This window comes from Scyliorhinus canicula, chromosome 18, assembly GCF_902713615.1.
Source record: "Scyliorhinus canicula chromosome 18, sScyCan1.1, whole genome shotgun sequence".
Lineage (NCBI taxonomy): Eukaryota > Metazoa > Chordata > Chondrichthyes > Carcharhiniformes > Scyliorhinidae > Scyliorhinus > Scyliorhinus canicula.
The window spans coordinates 5,094,018-5,111,930 of NC_052163.1; the positions used below are offsets into that span (position 1 = coordinate 5,094,018).

A 17,913-nucleotide genomic window follows, 5' to 3' on the forward strand; every position below is an offset into this window, starting at 1 on the left:
TTACCTGTTGCCCTTCACTGCTCCCTATATTCAACACCCTCTGCAGCACTGGACGTCAGTTGAATCTTTCAGATGCTCCCTCCATACTAAGCTACTTAAGACAAATCAAACGGGCCTTGGATCTATGATGATCTAATCTATTCCAGCTCCTTCCTGATCAGGCCTGTTTAAGACTGAATGTGACTCTCACCAGCAGAATGAGGGATAGGCGAACTCCGTGCAGATCCAGCGTTACTGTGAGAACCGTACATTTCCATCAGTTCCCCAAACTCCTTCCTGAAAGGACAAGGCAACAATTAGAGCCGAAGATATTTGCTTACTTTCCCCTCACTGTCTCCGACTTGCCCAGAAATCCAATGATCGTCTCACTGTTATTTTTGTTCAGCACCAACCCTGTTCCAATCTGAGAGGGTAGGTCGCTTGTTAACCATCCCGTTCTCAACTAGTCCCATGGCGGCTCTGCTGTATCTGCCGAAAGAGCTGGGTTTCTGACGGAATGTCATTGACCTGAAACGTTAACTCTGTTTCTCTCTCCACAGCTGCTGGGCATTTCCAGAAATCTCTGCTTTTATTAGACCCTTGTGCAAGCTCAGAGCGTGAGCAGCATCAGGTCAGTCCTCCATGGAGGACATTGCAGCCTAGTCTGATTTTAACACCAGCCATACGGGTGGTTCACAGCAGTTATTGAATGAACAGCAATAAGGAGCAGGAACCGTGGCTGAATCTTCCCCTCCTCAGCTCAGACCCATTGCAGAGGTCCAGCCTTCACCCTGGCTCAGACCAGGAATTGATTCCACGACTTTCCTGGTTGAATGCCACGCCATGCGGGTCCGGTTGGACGATGTGATGGGCGGGATTCTCCCAACGGGAGTGTAACTGCCCGTCCCCAGAGCCCCATTCTCCCCCCTCCGTGGGGCTAGCAGGGGCGTAGCGGGATTTATGGGGGCGGGGCCTCGGCGCGGTGTCAGAGACCTGGTGCCGCGTAAAAGACGCGGCTCCTTGGGTCCCGCGCATGCGCAGTTGGGCCGGCGCCGACTAGCGCATGCGCGTTGGCCGTCCTCCCCCAAGCCGCCCCGCACAAACATGGCGGATGGATCCAGGCTTGCCGGTGGAAGACAGGAGGCCCAACGACAGAGAGACCGGCCTGCCGATCGGTGGGTCCCGATCGCGGGCCAGGCCACTCCGGAGGCCCCCCATGGGAACTGAGCCCCCCACTCCCCACCCCCCCACCCCCCACAGGCCGCCCCCCAAGCCTTCGCGACGAGTACCCGCCGGCAGCGACCAGGTGTGGATGGTGCCAATGGGACTGAGCCGTTTACGCTCGGCCCATACGGGCCGGAGAATCGCTGCTTGCCGTATGCGGCAATTCTCCGATTCGTCTGGCGCGGTTCGCGCGGCGCAGGTTTCGGGGGGGGGGGGGATGGGAGGATTACGTGCGGGGGTCGGGGCAGCGTGGCGCCCCGGCGATTCTCCCACCGGGCCGGGGGGGAGAATACCGCCCGATGTGTTTAGTGTGTGGGTGAAGAAAGTTAACGTTCTTCCCACTTCTCATTTTCAGCTGATACCTCTGGTTAGCAGCGAGTTTACGATCAAACATACAAGCCGTGACAAGCGGCTCCCAAACAACAAACCCCACCATTCCCCAACAAACCCCACCATTCCCCAACAAACCCCACCATTCCCCAACAAACCCCACCATTCCCCAACAAACCCCACCATTCCCCAACAACCCCCACCATTCCCCAACAACCCCCACCATTCCCCAACAAACCCCACCATTCCCCAACAACCCCACCATTCCCCAACAAACCCCACCATTCCCCAACAACCCCCACCATTCCCCAACAAACCCCACCGTTCCCCAACAAACCCCACCGTTCCCCAACAACCCCCACCATTCCCCAACAAACCCCACCATTCCCCAACAACCCCCACCATTCCCCAACAACCCCACCATTCCCCAACAAACCCCACCATTCCCCAACAACCCCCACCATTCCCCAACAAACCCCACCATTCCCCAACAAACCCCACCATTCCCCAACAACCCCCACCATTCCCCAACAACCCGCACCATTCCCCAACAAACCCCACCATTCCCCAACAACCCCCACCATTCCCCAACAAACCCCACCGTTCCCCAACAACCCCCACCGTTCCCCAACAACCCCCACCATTCCCCAACACCCCCACCATTCCCCAACAAACCCCACCGTTCCCCAACAAGCCCCACCGTTCCCCAACAACCCCCACCATTCCCGAACAAACCCCACCATTCCCCAACAAACCCCACCATTCCCCAACAAACCCCACCATTCCCCAACAACCCCCACCATTCCCCAACAACCCCCACCATTCCCCAACAAACCCCACCATTCCCCAACAACCCCCACCATTCCCCAACAACCCCCACCATTCCCCAACAACCCCCACCATTCCCCAACAACCCCCACCATTCCCCAACAAACCCCACCATTCCCCAACAAACCCCACCATTCCCCAACAAACCCCACCATTCCCCAACAAACCCCACCATTCCCCAACAACCCCCACCATTCCCCAACAAACCCCACCATTCCCCAACAACCCCCACCATTCCCCAACAACCCGCACCATTCCCCAACAAACCCCACCATTCCCCAACAACCCCCACCATTCCCCAACAAACCCCACCGTTCCCCAACAACCCCCACCGTTCCCCAACAACCCCCACCGTTCCCCAACAACCCCCACCATTCCCCAACAAACCCCACCATTCCCCAACAAACCCCACCATTCCCCAACAAACCCCACCATTCCCCAACAACCCCCACCATTCCCCAACAACCCCCACCATTCCCCAACAACCCCCACCATTCCCCAACAAACCCCACCATTCCCCAACAACCCCCACCATTCCCCAACAACCCCCACCATTCCCCAACAAACCCCACCATTCCCCAACAAACCCCACCATTCCCCAACAAACCCCACCATTCCCCAACAAACCCCACCATTCCCCAACAACCCCACCATTCCCCAACAAACCCCACCATTCCCCAACAAACCCCACCATTCCCCAACAAACCCCACCATTCCCCAACAAACCCCACCAAAGTGAAGGATAGATTTTACACTTAAAATAAAGTTTGATAAACCAAACATAAAACCCAATGGCAATGTTAAAACGGAATACAAAATAGATATGACGAATAAAGCAGAATATAAACACAAGTGCTGGGCAGCCGCATGGTGCTCAGAGGGGATTCTCCCAAGGGAACTGCCCCTCCTCACTCCCACCCAACCGCTCTGACTGTGCAAATAAGCAAAATACTGCGAGTGCTGGAATCTGAAAAAAAACTGAGGATGCTGGGAAAACAGACAATCAGAGTTAACTTTTCAAGTCCATTTGGCTTTTCATCAGAACTGAGGAGGGGGAGAAATGTGTTAGATATTAATTTTTTCATCTTTAATATTGTCATAAGTAGGCTTACATTAACACGGCAATGAGGTTACTGTGAAAAGCCCCTAGTCGCCACATTCCGGCGCCTGTTCGGGTACACTGAGGGAGAATTCAGAACGTCCAATTCACCTAACAGCACATCTTTCAGGACTCCTGCGAGGAAATTGGAGCACCTGGAGGAAACCCACGCAGACACGTGCAGACTCCACACAGACAGTGACCCCAGCAGGGAATCTAACCCAGGTCCCAGGTGGTGGGAAGCAACAGTGCTAACCACTGTGCTGCTGTGCCCAAAAAGGTCTCATAAATCTCAATTTCTCACAGTGGAATATTCAAGACATCTTTATACAGCAGACGTTCCTGAGTGCTAACTGTATTTAAAAGTGGATTGAGAGCCGAGATGGTTTGTTGTTTGAGTGGCAGTAAAGGTAGCAGTTAAGGGCTATTGCCACTCTATTGATTAGCATTGTTTAAGGAGTAATTGTAAGTTATTTTCTTGTGTGATAATAAAGAAATGTTAATATTGTGTCAGTAATGAGTGTGTTTTAATTTACCATATCCCTGCTTTGGGTGAAATCACTCCTGCAGCAAAGTATCCTTTCCTCAAAGTCTTACAAAATATTGGGGTTTCTGTCCCGTATCCGAGCCATTGTTGGGATCTGGTCCGGGATCGGAATATAAAGAGGCTGGAATTTCATGTTTGCTCATCTCGCATCGCAATATTTACAATCTTTCATTCGGACAAGAGATACGTTTAGGTTCACCAAGGTAATTATTCAGACAGGAATGTTTTACAATGAGGAAGCACTGATCAGTTTGTGCATTTTCTTGGGATGGGCCTTTGGGTACCGAAGGGGTGGGGAGCTCTGAAAATGTAGCTGAGTACGTGGCCCCACTAACTGCTATCAATAGTGCAGAAATAAAGAGCCAAACCTGTATGTCTCCCCTTGTCAGTACCCAGACTCTCCATCGGCAAGATCTCAACTGTACCTACTCATGGCGACATATGGAAACTGGACCCCTCACAGCCTCAGAGGACCACGGGAGATGTTGGACCCTGGACATGCAGTGTGCAATCCCACCCACATGTGGACATGCTCAGCCACTCATGGAGCAAACTCCCAACTGTAGATGAATAGCTCTTGTGGATACCTTGGGAGTGTTGAAGGTTAAGGCAGTAAACCCTGACAGAATCTCTGGAGTAGAGCTGAATGCTGCTCCATGTGATCTCCTCTTTCAATGACACCATGATGGGTAAGATCAGTGATAACGGAGCAACATTGGCACCCTTTGAGATTCACAGTGAGGTCAAACAGGATTTTGTTCTGGCACCGACACTCTTTGGTGTCTTCTTCTCTTTTCTGTTTCCTTCATCATCTACAGTGGCTATCTCCTTATATATCAGAACTGACAGAAAGTCTTGCTTGCCTGAGGTCCAAGACAAAATATGCTGAGCCCTCACCAGAGAGTTGGTCTCCGCTGATGATGCCACACTGGCAAATCATACTGAGGAATATCGGCAAATGGATAGACTCTCTAATGTCTGTAAAAGGCTTGCTTTGACATTCCGGAAGACAAATGTCATGGTCTGGGATGTTGCCATGCCATCATCTATCAGGATTAACATTGTGAGGCTGGAGGTTGTTGATATCTATCACATATCTAGACGCCACAATTACCAACAATCTGTCACTTGATGCTGTAATTAACACAAGCATCACAAAAGCTGCAGCTGTTATGACCAAGCTGAGGAAGAGAGTGTGGAACAACAGTGACCTGACTGTGAACACCAAACTGTGAGTTTGCCAAGCCTGCATCCTCAGCACACTTCTCTATAGTGGTGAGACCTGGGCAACATATAGTAGGCAGGAGGAAAAGTTGAACAGTTTCCACCTCATGTCCTCTGCATCTCCTGGCAGGACACAGGCACCAACTCAGAGGCCCTAAACTCACAGATCCTAGAGCCTGGTAATTGAATCAGTGCCTTCTGAACCCACTGTCTTTCTCGACAGTAAAAGCAGAGACGGCCTTGCCAGAGTGTGACCCCTGAGCCACACCTCGCAATGTTTAACCCAGGGCTGAAAACCAAAGCACAAACCATTGTCTTACAAGACAGCAGGTTGCCACTTATTTACCAAGGTACTTGTCACGGGGAATTGCTTTTGAGTGCTCATGCTAGCCAGGACTTTTTTTTTTTCTTTTTTTTTAAATTTAGATTACCCAATTATTTTTTCCAATTAAGGGGCAATTTAGTGTGGCCAATCCACCTACTCTGCACATCTTTGGGTTATGGGGGCGAAACCCACGCAGACACGGGGAGAATGTGCAAACTCCACACAGACAGTGACCCAGAGCCGGGATCGAACCTGGGACCTCAGCGCCGTGAGCCGGTTGTGCTAACCACTAGGCCACCGTGCTGCCCTATGCTAGCCAGGACTGACTGCAGAGAGGGTTTACAGTTAATATGCTTTGCAGAGAATTATAAAGCTATTTCATAAAAGCACACAAACTATCGGTTTAATTTCCCTTCGCTTTTTATTCTCTGGTTCCATTTTAATCCTATAAATCTAGAAATAATCCCACAGCACAAAAACAATGAGGAAAGTAAAATGCTGTAAGGTAAAGGTCACATCTTCTCCAACTAACAGGTTATTGTGATCACTGGCCTGGCAGATATAAAGCACAGGTTCGGATAGACCAATTACCTAATGTACAATGTTTCAGACCCCTTCCCATTCACTCCCACTGGACACAATCCCAATGGATCAAACCCCTTCCCATTCACTCCCACTGGACACAATCCCAAAGGATCAGACCCCTTCCCATTCACTCCCACTGGACACAATCCCAATGGATCAGACCCCTTCCCATTCACTCCCATTGGACACAATCCCAATGGATCAAACCCCTTCCCATTCACTCCCATTATACACAATCCCAATGGATCAATACCCTTCCCATTCACTCCCACTGGACACAATCCCAATGGATCAAACCCCTTCCCATTCACTCTCACTGGACACAATCCCAATGGATCAAACCCCTTCCCATTCACTCCCACTGGACACAATCCCAATGGATCAATACCCTTCCCATTCACTCCCACTGGACACAATCCCAATGGATCAAACCCCTTCCCATTCACTCCCATTGGACACAATCCCAATGGATCAGACCTCTTCCCATTCACTCCCATTATACACAATCCCAATGGATCAAACCCCTTCCCGTTCACTCCCATTATACACAATCCCAATGGATCAATCCCCTTCCCATTCACTCCCACTGGACACAATCCCAATGGATCAAACCCCTTCCCATTCACTCCCATTGGACACAATCCCAATGGATCAGACCTCTTCCCATTCACTCCCATTATACACAATCCCAACGGATCAAACCCCTTCCCATTCACTCCCACTGGACACAATCCCAATGGATCAAACCCCTTCCCATTCACTCCCACTGGACACAATCCCAATGGATCAAACCCCTTCCCATTCACTCCCATTGGACACAATCCCAATGGATCAAACGCCTTCCCATTCACTCCCATTGTCCACAATCCCGATGGATCACACCCCTTCCCATTCCTTGCCACTGTACACAATCCCAATGGATCAAACCCCTTCCCATTCACTCCCACTGGACACAATCCCAATGGATCAATCCCCTTCCCATTCACTCCCACTGTACACAATCCCAATGGATCAAACCCCTTCCCATTCACTCCCATTGGACACAATCCCAATGGATCAGACCTCTTCCCATTCACTCCCATTATACACAATCCCAATGGATCAAACCCCTTCCCATTCACTCCCATTATACACAATCCCAATGGATCAATCCCCTTCCCATTCACTCCCACTGGACACAATCCCAATGGATCAAACCCCTTCCCATTCACTCCCATTGGACACAATCCCAATGAATCAGACCTCTTCCCATTCACTCCCATTATACACAATCCCAATGGATCAAACCCCTTCCCATTCACTCCCACTGGACACAATCCCAATGGATCAAACCCCTTCCCATTCACTCCCACTGGACACAATCCCAATGGATCAAACCCCTTCCCATTCACTCCCACTGGACACAATCCCAATGGATCAAACCCCTTCCCATTCACTCCCATTGGACACAATCCCAATGGATCAAACTCCTTCCCATTCACTCCCATTGTCCACAATCCCGATGGATCACACCCCTTCCCATTCCTTGCCACTGTACACAATCCCAATGGATCAAACCCTTCCCATTCACTCCCATTGTACATAATCACAATGGATCAAACACATTCCCATTCACTCCCATTGTACACAATCCCAATGGATCACACCCCCTCCCATTCCTTGCCACTGTACACAATTCCAATGGACCAAACCAATTTTTATTCATTTTCAATAAATAGATACCTCACCCATTACATGCACAGAAATTAATGATCTGGAAGAAGGAACTGAAGGCACTGTTGCTAAGTTTGCAGGTGACACAAAGATCTGTAGAGGGGCAGGTAGTATTGAGGAAGCAGGGGGGGGGGGGGGCTGCAGAAGGACTTGGACAGGCTAGGAGAGTGGGCGAAGATGTGGCAGATGGAATGCAATGTGGAAAAGTGTGAGGTTATGCACTTTGGAAGGAGAAATCTAGGCATAGACTATTTTCTAAATGGAGAAATTCTTAGGAAATCAGAAGCACAAAGGGACTTGGGAGTCCCTGTTCACGATTCTCTAAAGTTTAACGTGCAGGTTCAGTCGGCAGTTAGAAAGTCAAATGTAATGTTAGCATTTATGTCGAGAGGGCTAGAATACAAGACCAGGGATGTACTTCTGAGGCTGTATAAGGCTCTGGTCAGACCCCATTTGGAGTATTGTGAGCTATTTTGGGCCTGTATCTAAGGAAGGATGTGCTGGGCCTTGGAAACGGTCCAGAGGAGGTTCACAAGAAGGTTGCCTGGAATTAAGAACTTGTCGTATGAGGAACATTTGAGGACTCTGGGTTTGTAGTCGTTGGAGTTTAGAAGGATGAGGGGGAATCTTATTGAAACTTACAGGATACTGCGAGGCCTGGATAGAGTGCACGTGGAGAGGATGTTTCCACTTGTAGGAAAAACTAGAACCAGGGAACACAGCCTCAGACTAAAGGGACGATCCTTTAAATCAGAGATGAGGAGGAGTTTCTACAGCCAGAGGGTGGTGAATCTGTGGAACACTTTGCCGCAGAAGGCTGTGGAGGCCAAATCACTGAGTGTCTTTATAATAGAGGTAGATAGGTTTTTGATTAATAAGGGGATCAGGGGTTATGAGGAGAAGGCAGGAGAATGGGGATGAGAAAATATCAGCCATGATTGAATGGCGGCGTAGACTCGATGGGCCGAGTGGCCTAATTCTGTTCCTATTTCTTATGGTCTTATGGCATCACACCCAGGGGCAATCCTAGCTCATTGGACATGGACATTCAGCAGCTTCCCAGGGATCAGCAAAACAGAAAACCTGCCGACTATGACAGTGTAGAGGGAGCTTTATGCTGTATCTAACCCCGTGCTGTACCTGTCCTGGGAGTGTTTGATGGGACAGTGTAGAGGGAGCTTTATGCTGTATCTAACCCCGTGCTGTATCTGTCCTGGGAGTGTTTGATGGGGACAGTGTAGAGGGAGCTTTACTCTGTATCTAACCCCGTGCTGTATCTGTCCTGGGAGTGTTTGATGGGGACAGTGTAGAGGGAGCTTTACTCTGTATCTAACCCCGTGCTGTATCTGTCCTGGGAGTGTTTGATGGGGACAGTGTAGAGGGAGCTTTACTCTGTATCTAACCCCGTGCTGTATCTATCCTGGGAGTGTTTGATGGGGACAGTGTAGAGGGAGCTTTACTCTGTATCTAACCCCGTGCTGTACCTGTCCTGGGAGTGTTTGACGAGGACAGTGTAGAGGGAGCTTTACTCTGTATCTAACCCCGTGCTGTACCTGTCCTGGGAGTGTTTGATGGGGACAGTGTAGAGGGAGCTTTATGCTGTATCTAACCCCGTGCTGTACCTGTCCTGGGAGTGTTTGATGGGGACAGTGTAGAGGGAGCTTTACTCTGTATCTAACCCCGTGCTGTATCTGTCCTGGGAGTGTTTGATGGGGACAGTGTAGAAGGAGCTTTACTCTGTATCTAACCCCGTGCTGTACCTCTCCTGGGAGTGTTTGATGGGGACAGTGTAGAGGGAGCTTTACTCTGTATCTAACCCCGTGCTGTACCTGTCCTGGGAGTGTTTGATGGGGACAGTGTAGAGAGAGCTTTACTCTGTATCTAACCCCGTGCTGTACCTGTCCTGGGAGTGTTTGATGGGGACAGTGTAGAGGGAGCTTTACTCTGTATCTAACCCCGTGCTGTACCTGTCCTGGGAGTGTTTGGTGGGGACAGTGTAGAGGGAGCTTTACTCTGTATCTAACCCCGTGCTGTACCTGTCCTGGGAGTGTTTGATGGGGACAGTGTAGAGGGAGCTTTACTCTGTATCTAACCCCGTGCTGTACCTGTCCTGGGAGTGTTTGATGGGGACAGTGTAGAGGGAGCTTTACTCCGTATCTAACCCCGTGCTGTACCTGTCCTGGGAGTGTTTGGTGGGGGCAAACATACATAAAATGCTTGAAGCATTCAACAGTTAGTCAGCTCCTGAGAAGAGAAACAGAGGGCAGGATGTCTGGGTTCCCGGGCCGCGCAAACGCTGGCGGTGTGTGCCACGAAGTGAACGTCAATAGCCCTGCCACCAGTTAATGCTGCATGGAGTATAAAGTGACTGGTGATAGCAGCTGATAGGCCTGCAGACTTGTAGCCTCAGTGACACCAGCGCGATCAACGCCCACTGCTGAGGGAGGAAGGGCCTTGCAGCCGACAGGAGATAAACCGCAGGTAACTCAAGCCTGTCCTCTCCCTTACGCTCCATCGGTAACATTCCCAATGTCAGGATATATTCTGCCATGGCTCCCCACCCGCCCCCTGCCTTGTTCCTGACCTTTGGAGGCCGGTAAAATTCTCCTCGCGGAAGTAACAGTTTGGGATGTCACCCTTCATCAGTTCATTCATTTGTCTGCTCTTGTCACAGATACCAAGTGAGCTGCCACAAGCTTCCAGCACTTTCTTCCTCCACAGCACAGTAACTAGGGCCGGTATTCTCCCCTACCCGGCGGGGCGGGGGGTCCCGGCATAGTGTAGTGGCGCCAACCACTCCAGTGTCGGGCCTCCCCAAAGATGCGGAATTCTCTGCACCTTTAGGGGCTAGGCCTGCGCTGGAGTGGTTTCTGCCACGCCGCCCGCCGTCAGGGCTGGCCAAAAGGCCATCGCCGGTCCACGCATGCGCCGGTGCGTCAGCGGCCGCTGACGTCACCCCCGCGCATGCACGGTGGAGGGGGTCTCTTCCGCCTCCGCCATGGTGGAGGCCGTGGCAGCGGCGGAAGAAAAAGAGTGCCCCCACGGCACTCGCCCGTCCGCCGATCGGTGGGGCCCGATTGCGTGCCAGGCCACCGTGGGGGAAGCCCCCGGGGTCCGATCGCCCCGCGCCCCCCCCCCCCGGACCCCGGGGGCCCGCTCGCGCCGACAATCCCGCCGCCACCAGAGGTGGTTGAAACCACGTCGCCGGGATTGGCCTGTCAGCGGGGGGGGACTTTGGCCCATCGCGGGCCGGAGAATCGCCATGGGGGGCACGCCGATCAGCGCGGCGTGACTCCCGCTCCCGCTGATTCCCGGGTGGCGGAGAATTCCGGCCACGGCAGGGGCTGGATTTACGCTGGCCCCGGGCGATTCCCTGACCCTGCGGAGGGGCGGTGAATTCCGCCCCAGGTCGGGTATGGAAGCTGCTGAGCAAATTCCAATCTCCAACACCAATACGTGGCTTCAGTCAGCTCTGTACCGACTGTGGCTGCTTCACCTGCTCAATCATTGGTACGGTTTTGATAAGAGGTAAAGGAGATTAAACAGACGTGCAGCGCCACACGTTATTCCAAACCGGCACTCCACCAGAACCAGAACTGGTTAAAGATGACACGGGCGGTTAAATCCTAAATCAATTTGATGATCATTGGACTGAATTGGAATGAATTCAAAGGCACCAAACTACTCAACAGCAGCAACGATCTACATTTATATAGCAACTTTCACCAAGTAAAAATATCGCCACTGTTTTTCACAGGATCATTATTAAACACAGTAAGAAGTCTTACAACACCAGGTTAAAGTCCAACAGGTTTGTTTCAAACACGAGCTTTCGGAGCACTGCTCCTTCCTCAGGTGAATGGAGAGGTATATTCCAGAAACATTTATATAGACAAAGTCAGAGATGCCAGAAAATGCTTGGAATGCGAGCATTTGCAGGTAATCAAATCATTACAGATCCAGAGATAGGGGTAACCCCAGGTTAAGAGGTGTGAAATGTCTCAAGCCAGGACAGTTGGTAGGATTTTGCAAGTCCAGGCCAGATGTTGGGGGGGTGACTGTAATGCAACATGAATCCCAGGTCCCGGTTGAGGCCGCACTCATGCGTGCGGAACTTAGCTATAAGTTTTTGCTCAGCAATTCTGCGTTGTCGCGTGTCCTGAAGGCCGCCTTGGAGAACGCTTACCGGAGATCAGAGGCTGAATGCCCTTGACTGCTGAAGTGTTTCCCGACTGGAAGGGAATATGTTTAGCACACTGGGCTAAATCGCTGGCTTTGAAAGCAGACCAAGCAGGCCAGCAGCACGGTTCGATTCCCGTACCAGCCTCCCCGGACAGGCGGCGGAATGTGGCGACTAGGGGCTTTTCACAGTAACTTCACTGAAGCCTACTCGTGACAATAAGCGATTTTCATTTTCATTTTCAGGAAGGAGCAGTGCTTCGAAAGCTCGTGTTTGAAACAAACCTGTTGGACTTTAACCTGGTGCTGTAAGACTTCTTACTGTGCTCAGCCCAGTCCAATGCCGGCATCTCCACATCATTATTAAACACAACAGACTCTGAGCCACAGGAAGAGCAGCCAGCAGAGCTGACAAAAACCTGAGTCGAGTCAAGTTTTAAAGATCATCCCAAAAGGAAAGAGAGATGTAGACAGAGTTAGGGAGAGAATTCCAGAGCTTGGAATTCAAGGCAGTACCGAGTTGTCAATGTCGGAGCGATGGGAATCAGAATCGATAGGAGTGCAGAGTTCTCGGAGGGCAAATACGGACACTCTCCGGTCATTGGGCCCAGCGACCTTAAACTGCCTTTTAATCCTATTTCTCGATACGCTGCCTGAGATAAACCAGCCTTTCCCTGTTAATGCTGAGCTATTCGGGATCAGCGTTCTCATAAGCCAATCGAGATATTTGGCTTGATTAAGCATTAGAATTGCGCTGCCAAAGTTGATCAGTGTTTTATCAGGTAACGTAGAGGCATAGCCTGTAAATGGAGGAGCTGATGGAGACACAGGTACTGCCCCCTCTGCTACACATGCTGGGTGTACCATTGCCAAGCTTGCGGATTACACAAGAACAAGACAATTTAAAAATTCATTCACAGGATGTGGGTGTCGCAGGTTAGGCCAGCATTTATGGCCCATCCCTAGTTGCCCTTCAGAAGGTGGTGGTGAGCTGCCTTCTCGAACCGCTGCAGTCCTTCAGGTGTAGGTACACGCACAGTGCTGTTAGGGAGGGAGTTCCAGGATTTTGACCCAGTGATAGTGAAGGAACGGCGATATATTTTCTAGTCGGCCTGGTCAGTGACTGGGAGGGGAACCCCCAGGTGGGTGGGGTTCCCAAGTATCTGCTCTCTTGTCCTTCTAGATGGTAGTGGTCGTGGATTTGGAAGGTGCTGACTAAGGAACTTTGGTGAGTTGCTGCAGTGCATCTTGTAGACGGTACACACGGCTGCCACTGTGCATCGGTGGTGGAGGGAGTGAATGTTTGTGGATGAGGAGCAATCAAGCGGGGCTGCTTTGTCCTGGACGGTGTTGAGCTTCTTGAGTGTTGTTGGAGCATCACTCATCCAGGCAAGTGGAGAGTATTCCATCACACTCCTGAATTGTGCCTCGTAGATGGTGGACAGGCTTTGGGGGGGGTCAGGAGGTGAGTTATTCACCATAGAATTCCTAGCCTTTGACCGGCCCTGGTTCACAGTATTAATGTGGCTGGGTCCAGTTCAGTTTCTGATCAATGGCAATCCCCAGGATGTTGATTGTGGGGAATTCAGCGATGGTAATGCCGTTGAATGTCAAGGGGATGGTGGTTAAATCCTCTCTTGGAGGGGCTGGTGATTGCCTGGCACTTGTCTGGCGCGAATGCAACTTGCCACTTGTCAGCCCAAATCTGGATATTGTTCAGGTCTCGCTGGATTTCGACACGGACTGCTTCAGTATCTGAGGAGTCGGCGAATGGTGCTGACCCATTGTGTAGTCATCAGTGAACATTCCCACATCTGGCCTTATGGTGGGAGGTCATTGATGAAGCAGCTGAAGATGGTTGGGCCTAGGACACTACCCTGAGAAACTCCTGCAGTGATGTCCTGGAGTTGAGATGACTGACCTTCAACCACCACAACCATCTTCCTTTGTGTCGGGTATGACTCCAACCAGCGGAGAGTTTCCCCCTGATTCCCATTGACTCCAGTTTAGCTAGCGCTCCTTGATGCCATACTCGACTGCGTTGAAGTCAAGGGCATTCAGCTCTTTTGTCCATGTTTGAACCAAGGCTGTAATGAGGTCAGGAGCTGAGTGACCCTGGCGGAACCCAAATTGAGTGTCCATGAGCAGGTTATTGTTGAGTAAGGCTGCTTGATAGCCCTGTCCATGACTCCTTCCATCACTTTGCTGATGATGGAGAGTAGACTGACGGGTGGTAATTGGCTGGGTTGGATTTGTCCTGTTTATTGTGTACAGGACTCACCTGGGCAATTTTCCACATTGCTGGGTAGATGCCAGTGTTGTAGCTGTACTGGAACAGCTTGGCTAGGGGTGGGGCAAGTTCTGGAGCACAGGTCTTCAATACTATTACTGGAACATTGTCAGGGCCCAGAGCCTTTGCAATATCCAGTGCTTTCAGCCATTTCCTGATACCACTTGGAGTGAATCGTATTGGCTGAAGACTGACATCTGTGATGCTGGGGACCTCCGGAGGAGACCGAGATGGATCATCCCTCATCCATAGCACTTCAGGCTGAAGATTGTTGCGAATGATTCAGCCTTGTCTTTCCCACAGATGTGCTGGGCTCCTCCATCATTGAGAATGGGGATATTTATGGAGCCTCCTCCTCCAGTGAGTTGTTTAATTGTCCCCCACCATTCACGGCTGGATGTGGCAGAACTGCAGAGCTTAGATCTGATGCATTAGTTGTGGAATTGCTTAGCTCTGTCTATTAGTTGCTGCTTGTGCTGTCTGGCACACAAGTAGTCCTGTGTTGTAGTTTGAGACCTACGCAGACATGGGGAGAATGTGCAAATTCCACACGGACAGTGACCCGGGGCCAAAACCAAACCTCAGCGCCGTGAGGCAGCAGTGCTAATCACTGAGTCACCGTGCCGTCCATGTGAGTGTGACTATGTCAGACTGTTGCTTGACCAGTCTGTGGGACAGCTCTCCCAACTTTGGCACAAGCCCCCAGATGTGAGCGAGGAGGACTTTGCAGGGTCGGCAGGGCTGGGTTTGCCGTTGTTGTTTCCAGCGCCTGGGTCGAAGCCGGGTGGTTTGTCCAGATTCATTCCTTTGCGTTTTCTTAATGGTTGAATTCAACTGGATGGCTTGCCGTGTCATTTCAGAGGGCATTTAAGAATCAAGCAAATCGCTGTGGGTCTGGAGTCACATGTCGGCCAGGCCGGGTAAGGACGGTGGATTTCCTTCACTGAAGGTCATTCATGAACCAGACGACAATCAACAATGGTTTCATGGTCATAATTAGATTTTTAATTCCAGATATTTTGTATTGAGTTTAAAATCCACCATCTGCCTTGGTGGGATTCTGGGTCCCCGGATAATTACACTCGTCTCCCACTGCGCCACCGTCTCTCTGGGAAGGAAGTGGTGAGGATGATACACGAGGGATATAGATAGTTTGAGTGGGCAAAAACGTGGCAGATGGAACATAATGTGGGAAAGTGTGAAGTTCTGCACTTTGGTAGGGAGAATAAAGGAGCTGAATGTTATTTAAATGGAGAGCAATTGCAGAAAGCTGCAGCTCAGAGGGATCTGGGGGTCCTCGTGCATAAATCACAAAAAGCTGGCATGCACGTTCAGCAGGTAATAGGGAAGGTAAACAGAATGTTAGCTTTTATTTCAAAGGGAATGGAGTACAAAACTGGAAAGTCTTGCAAAAACTATATAAAGCACTAGTTTGACTTCATCCGAAATACTGGGAACAGTTTTATTCCCCCTATCTGAGGAAAGATATGCTGACATTGGAGGCTGTCCAGAGAAGGTTGACGAGGTTGATCCCGGTTATGGAGGGGTTTTCTAATGAGGAGAGGTTGAGGAGGTTGGGTCTGTACTCAGTGGAGTTTAGAAGAATGAGAGGCGTCGTTATTGAGACATTTTGGATTCTCAGGGCTTGACAGGGTAGATGCTGTTTTGGACGTACTTCGTGTCCCCTGGTTGGAAATTCCTGGTCCGGGTCAGCCCACCTGGACCCCACCTCTGCAGGTCCTGACCATGCTGCACTCTCCCGCCAATATCGGGAAGCGTGAGGCTGAGCTGGGCTCTGAGCCTCCGGCCCACCAACAGTTCCGCTGGTGCTACACCGGTCATGGCGTGCGGAATGGTCCAGGAGCTAAATTGAAATCACGCTAATCACATCTGCCTGGACCCCGCAGTCTGTTTCTTCATCCCTCTCTCGAAGGTCTGCATCGCCCGCTCGCCAGCCTGTTCGACGAAGAGTGTTACGGGGCCTTGCGGATTTGACATGCCCCATTTGCCTTCACAAAGTGTTCAAACCGGTCACTGGTGAAGTGGGTGCCATTGTCTGTGACCAGCGCCTCTGGAATGCCGTGGGGTGCTGAAGAGAGCCGTAGCTTCTCACCCACAGCCTTCGATGTGGTGCACAACATCCAAAAACTTCCAGCCACTTGGAATGGGCGTCCATCCCGAGTAACAACATTGACCCTTGGAAAGGTCTGGCAAAATCAGCGTGCAGGCGGACCCAAGACCCGACTGGCCATTTCCATGGATTCAGCGCGGCAGCTGGAGTGAGCTTCTGCTGCTCCTGCCATGTGATACATGTTAAATCGTGCCATCCAGGCCTGGCCACCACACATAGCTCCTGGCCAGCATCTTCATTTTCAACACCTCTGGGTGTCCGTTCTGTAGATCCTGGAGATGCCCTGGAGGGCAGCATGGTAGCATGGTGGTTAGCATAAATGCTTCACAGCTCCAGGGTCCCAGGTTCGATTCCCGGCTGGGTCACTGTCTGTGCGGAGTCTGCACGTCCTCCCCGTGTGTGCGTGGGTTTCCTCCGGGTGCTCCGGTTTCCTCCCACAGTCCAAAGATGTGCGGGTTAGGTGGATTGGCCATGCTAAATTGCCCGTAGTGTCCTAAAAAAGTAAGGTTAGGGGGGGCGTTGTTGGGTTACGGGTACAGGGTGGATACGTGGGTTTGAGTAGGGTGATCATTGCTCGGCACAACATCGATGGCCGAGGGGCCTGTTCTGTGCTGTACTGTTCTATGTTCTATGCCCCGGCTGCCCTGGCTTGGGACCACAATGTGAGCCCCCTCACAGGAGGATGTTGTCTTCCACACTGACCTCCTGAATCTTGGTGTCAAAGGCTGGTAGTTCTTGGAGCTGCGTCCCTTGCTGGTCCCTGTGTAAGACGATGTGACGTACCTTCGCCAATACTGAGCCCTTTTGTGTCCAGTTGTGTAAATAGGCAGCGGTGACCAGCAAGATGTCCATAAAGTTGTGTCGAAGAGCAGCACGGTGGCGCAGTGGTTAGCACTACTGCCTTACGGCGCCGAGGTCCCAGGTTCGATCCTGGGTCTGGGTCACTGTCCGTGTGGAGTTTGCACATTCTCCCCGTGTTTGCGTGGGTTTCACCCCCACAACCCAAAGATGTGCAGGGCAGGTGGATTGGCCATGCTAAATTGCCCCTTAATTGGAAAAAAATGAATTGGGTACTCTGAGTGTATTTTTAAAAAGTTAAGTTTCAAAACGACTTTGTCAGCTCTTGGTGGGGATGTGGGTGTGTGCGTAAGGGGAGTCTGCTCAGCCCGTCCGCATTCACAATTTGTATGCCTGGGCGATACTCGAACTGTGAAAAGGCAGCACCAGACCCTGCCAATCATGGGGCAGAGAGTGGGGTGACACGAGAGGCTTGCCGGCAGCAACAACACAATGTTGATTTGATGAAAGTAGCAGTGGGGAGCACTGATAAACAGGGTTCAAACAGTGAAGGAATAACAGGAACAGTACCAAAGGGAGGACCACAGGTGTATTGCAGAATTGGATCTGGTTCACTGCAGCTTTACTGTTTGTTAAACACAATTCCATAGAATTTACAGCT

The 17,913-nt window shown here is 51.1% G+C and overlaps 1 protein-coding gene across 5 annotated transcripts in view; it reads right to left on the bottom strand.

Moving 5' to 3' along the window:
- The window catches only part of stxbp4 (syntaxin binding protein 4), a 260,949-nt gene that overhangs the window by 183,619 nt on the left and 59,417 nt on the right, over positions 1-17,913 (bottom strand). For all 5 annotated transcript variants that reach the window (XM_038777465.1, XM_038777464.1, XM_038777467.1 and 2 more), the window contains one exon: positions 191-276. In XM_038777465.1, coding sequence (XP_038633393.1) covers positions 191-276 — 86 coding nt within the window. The remainder of the gene's footprint in view (positions 1-190; positions 277-17,913) is intronic.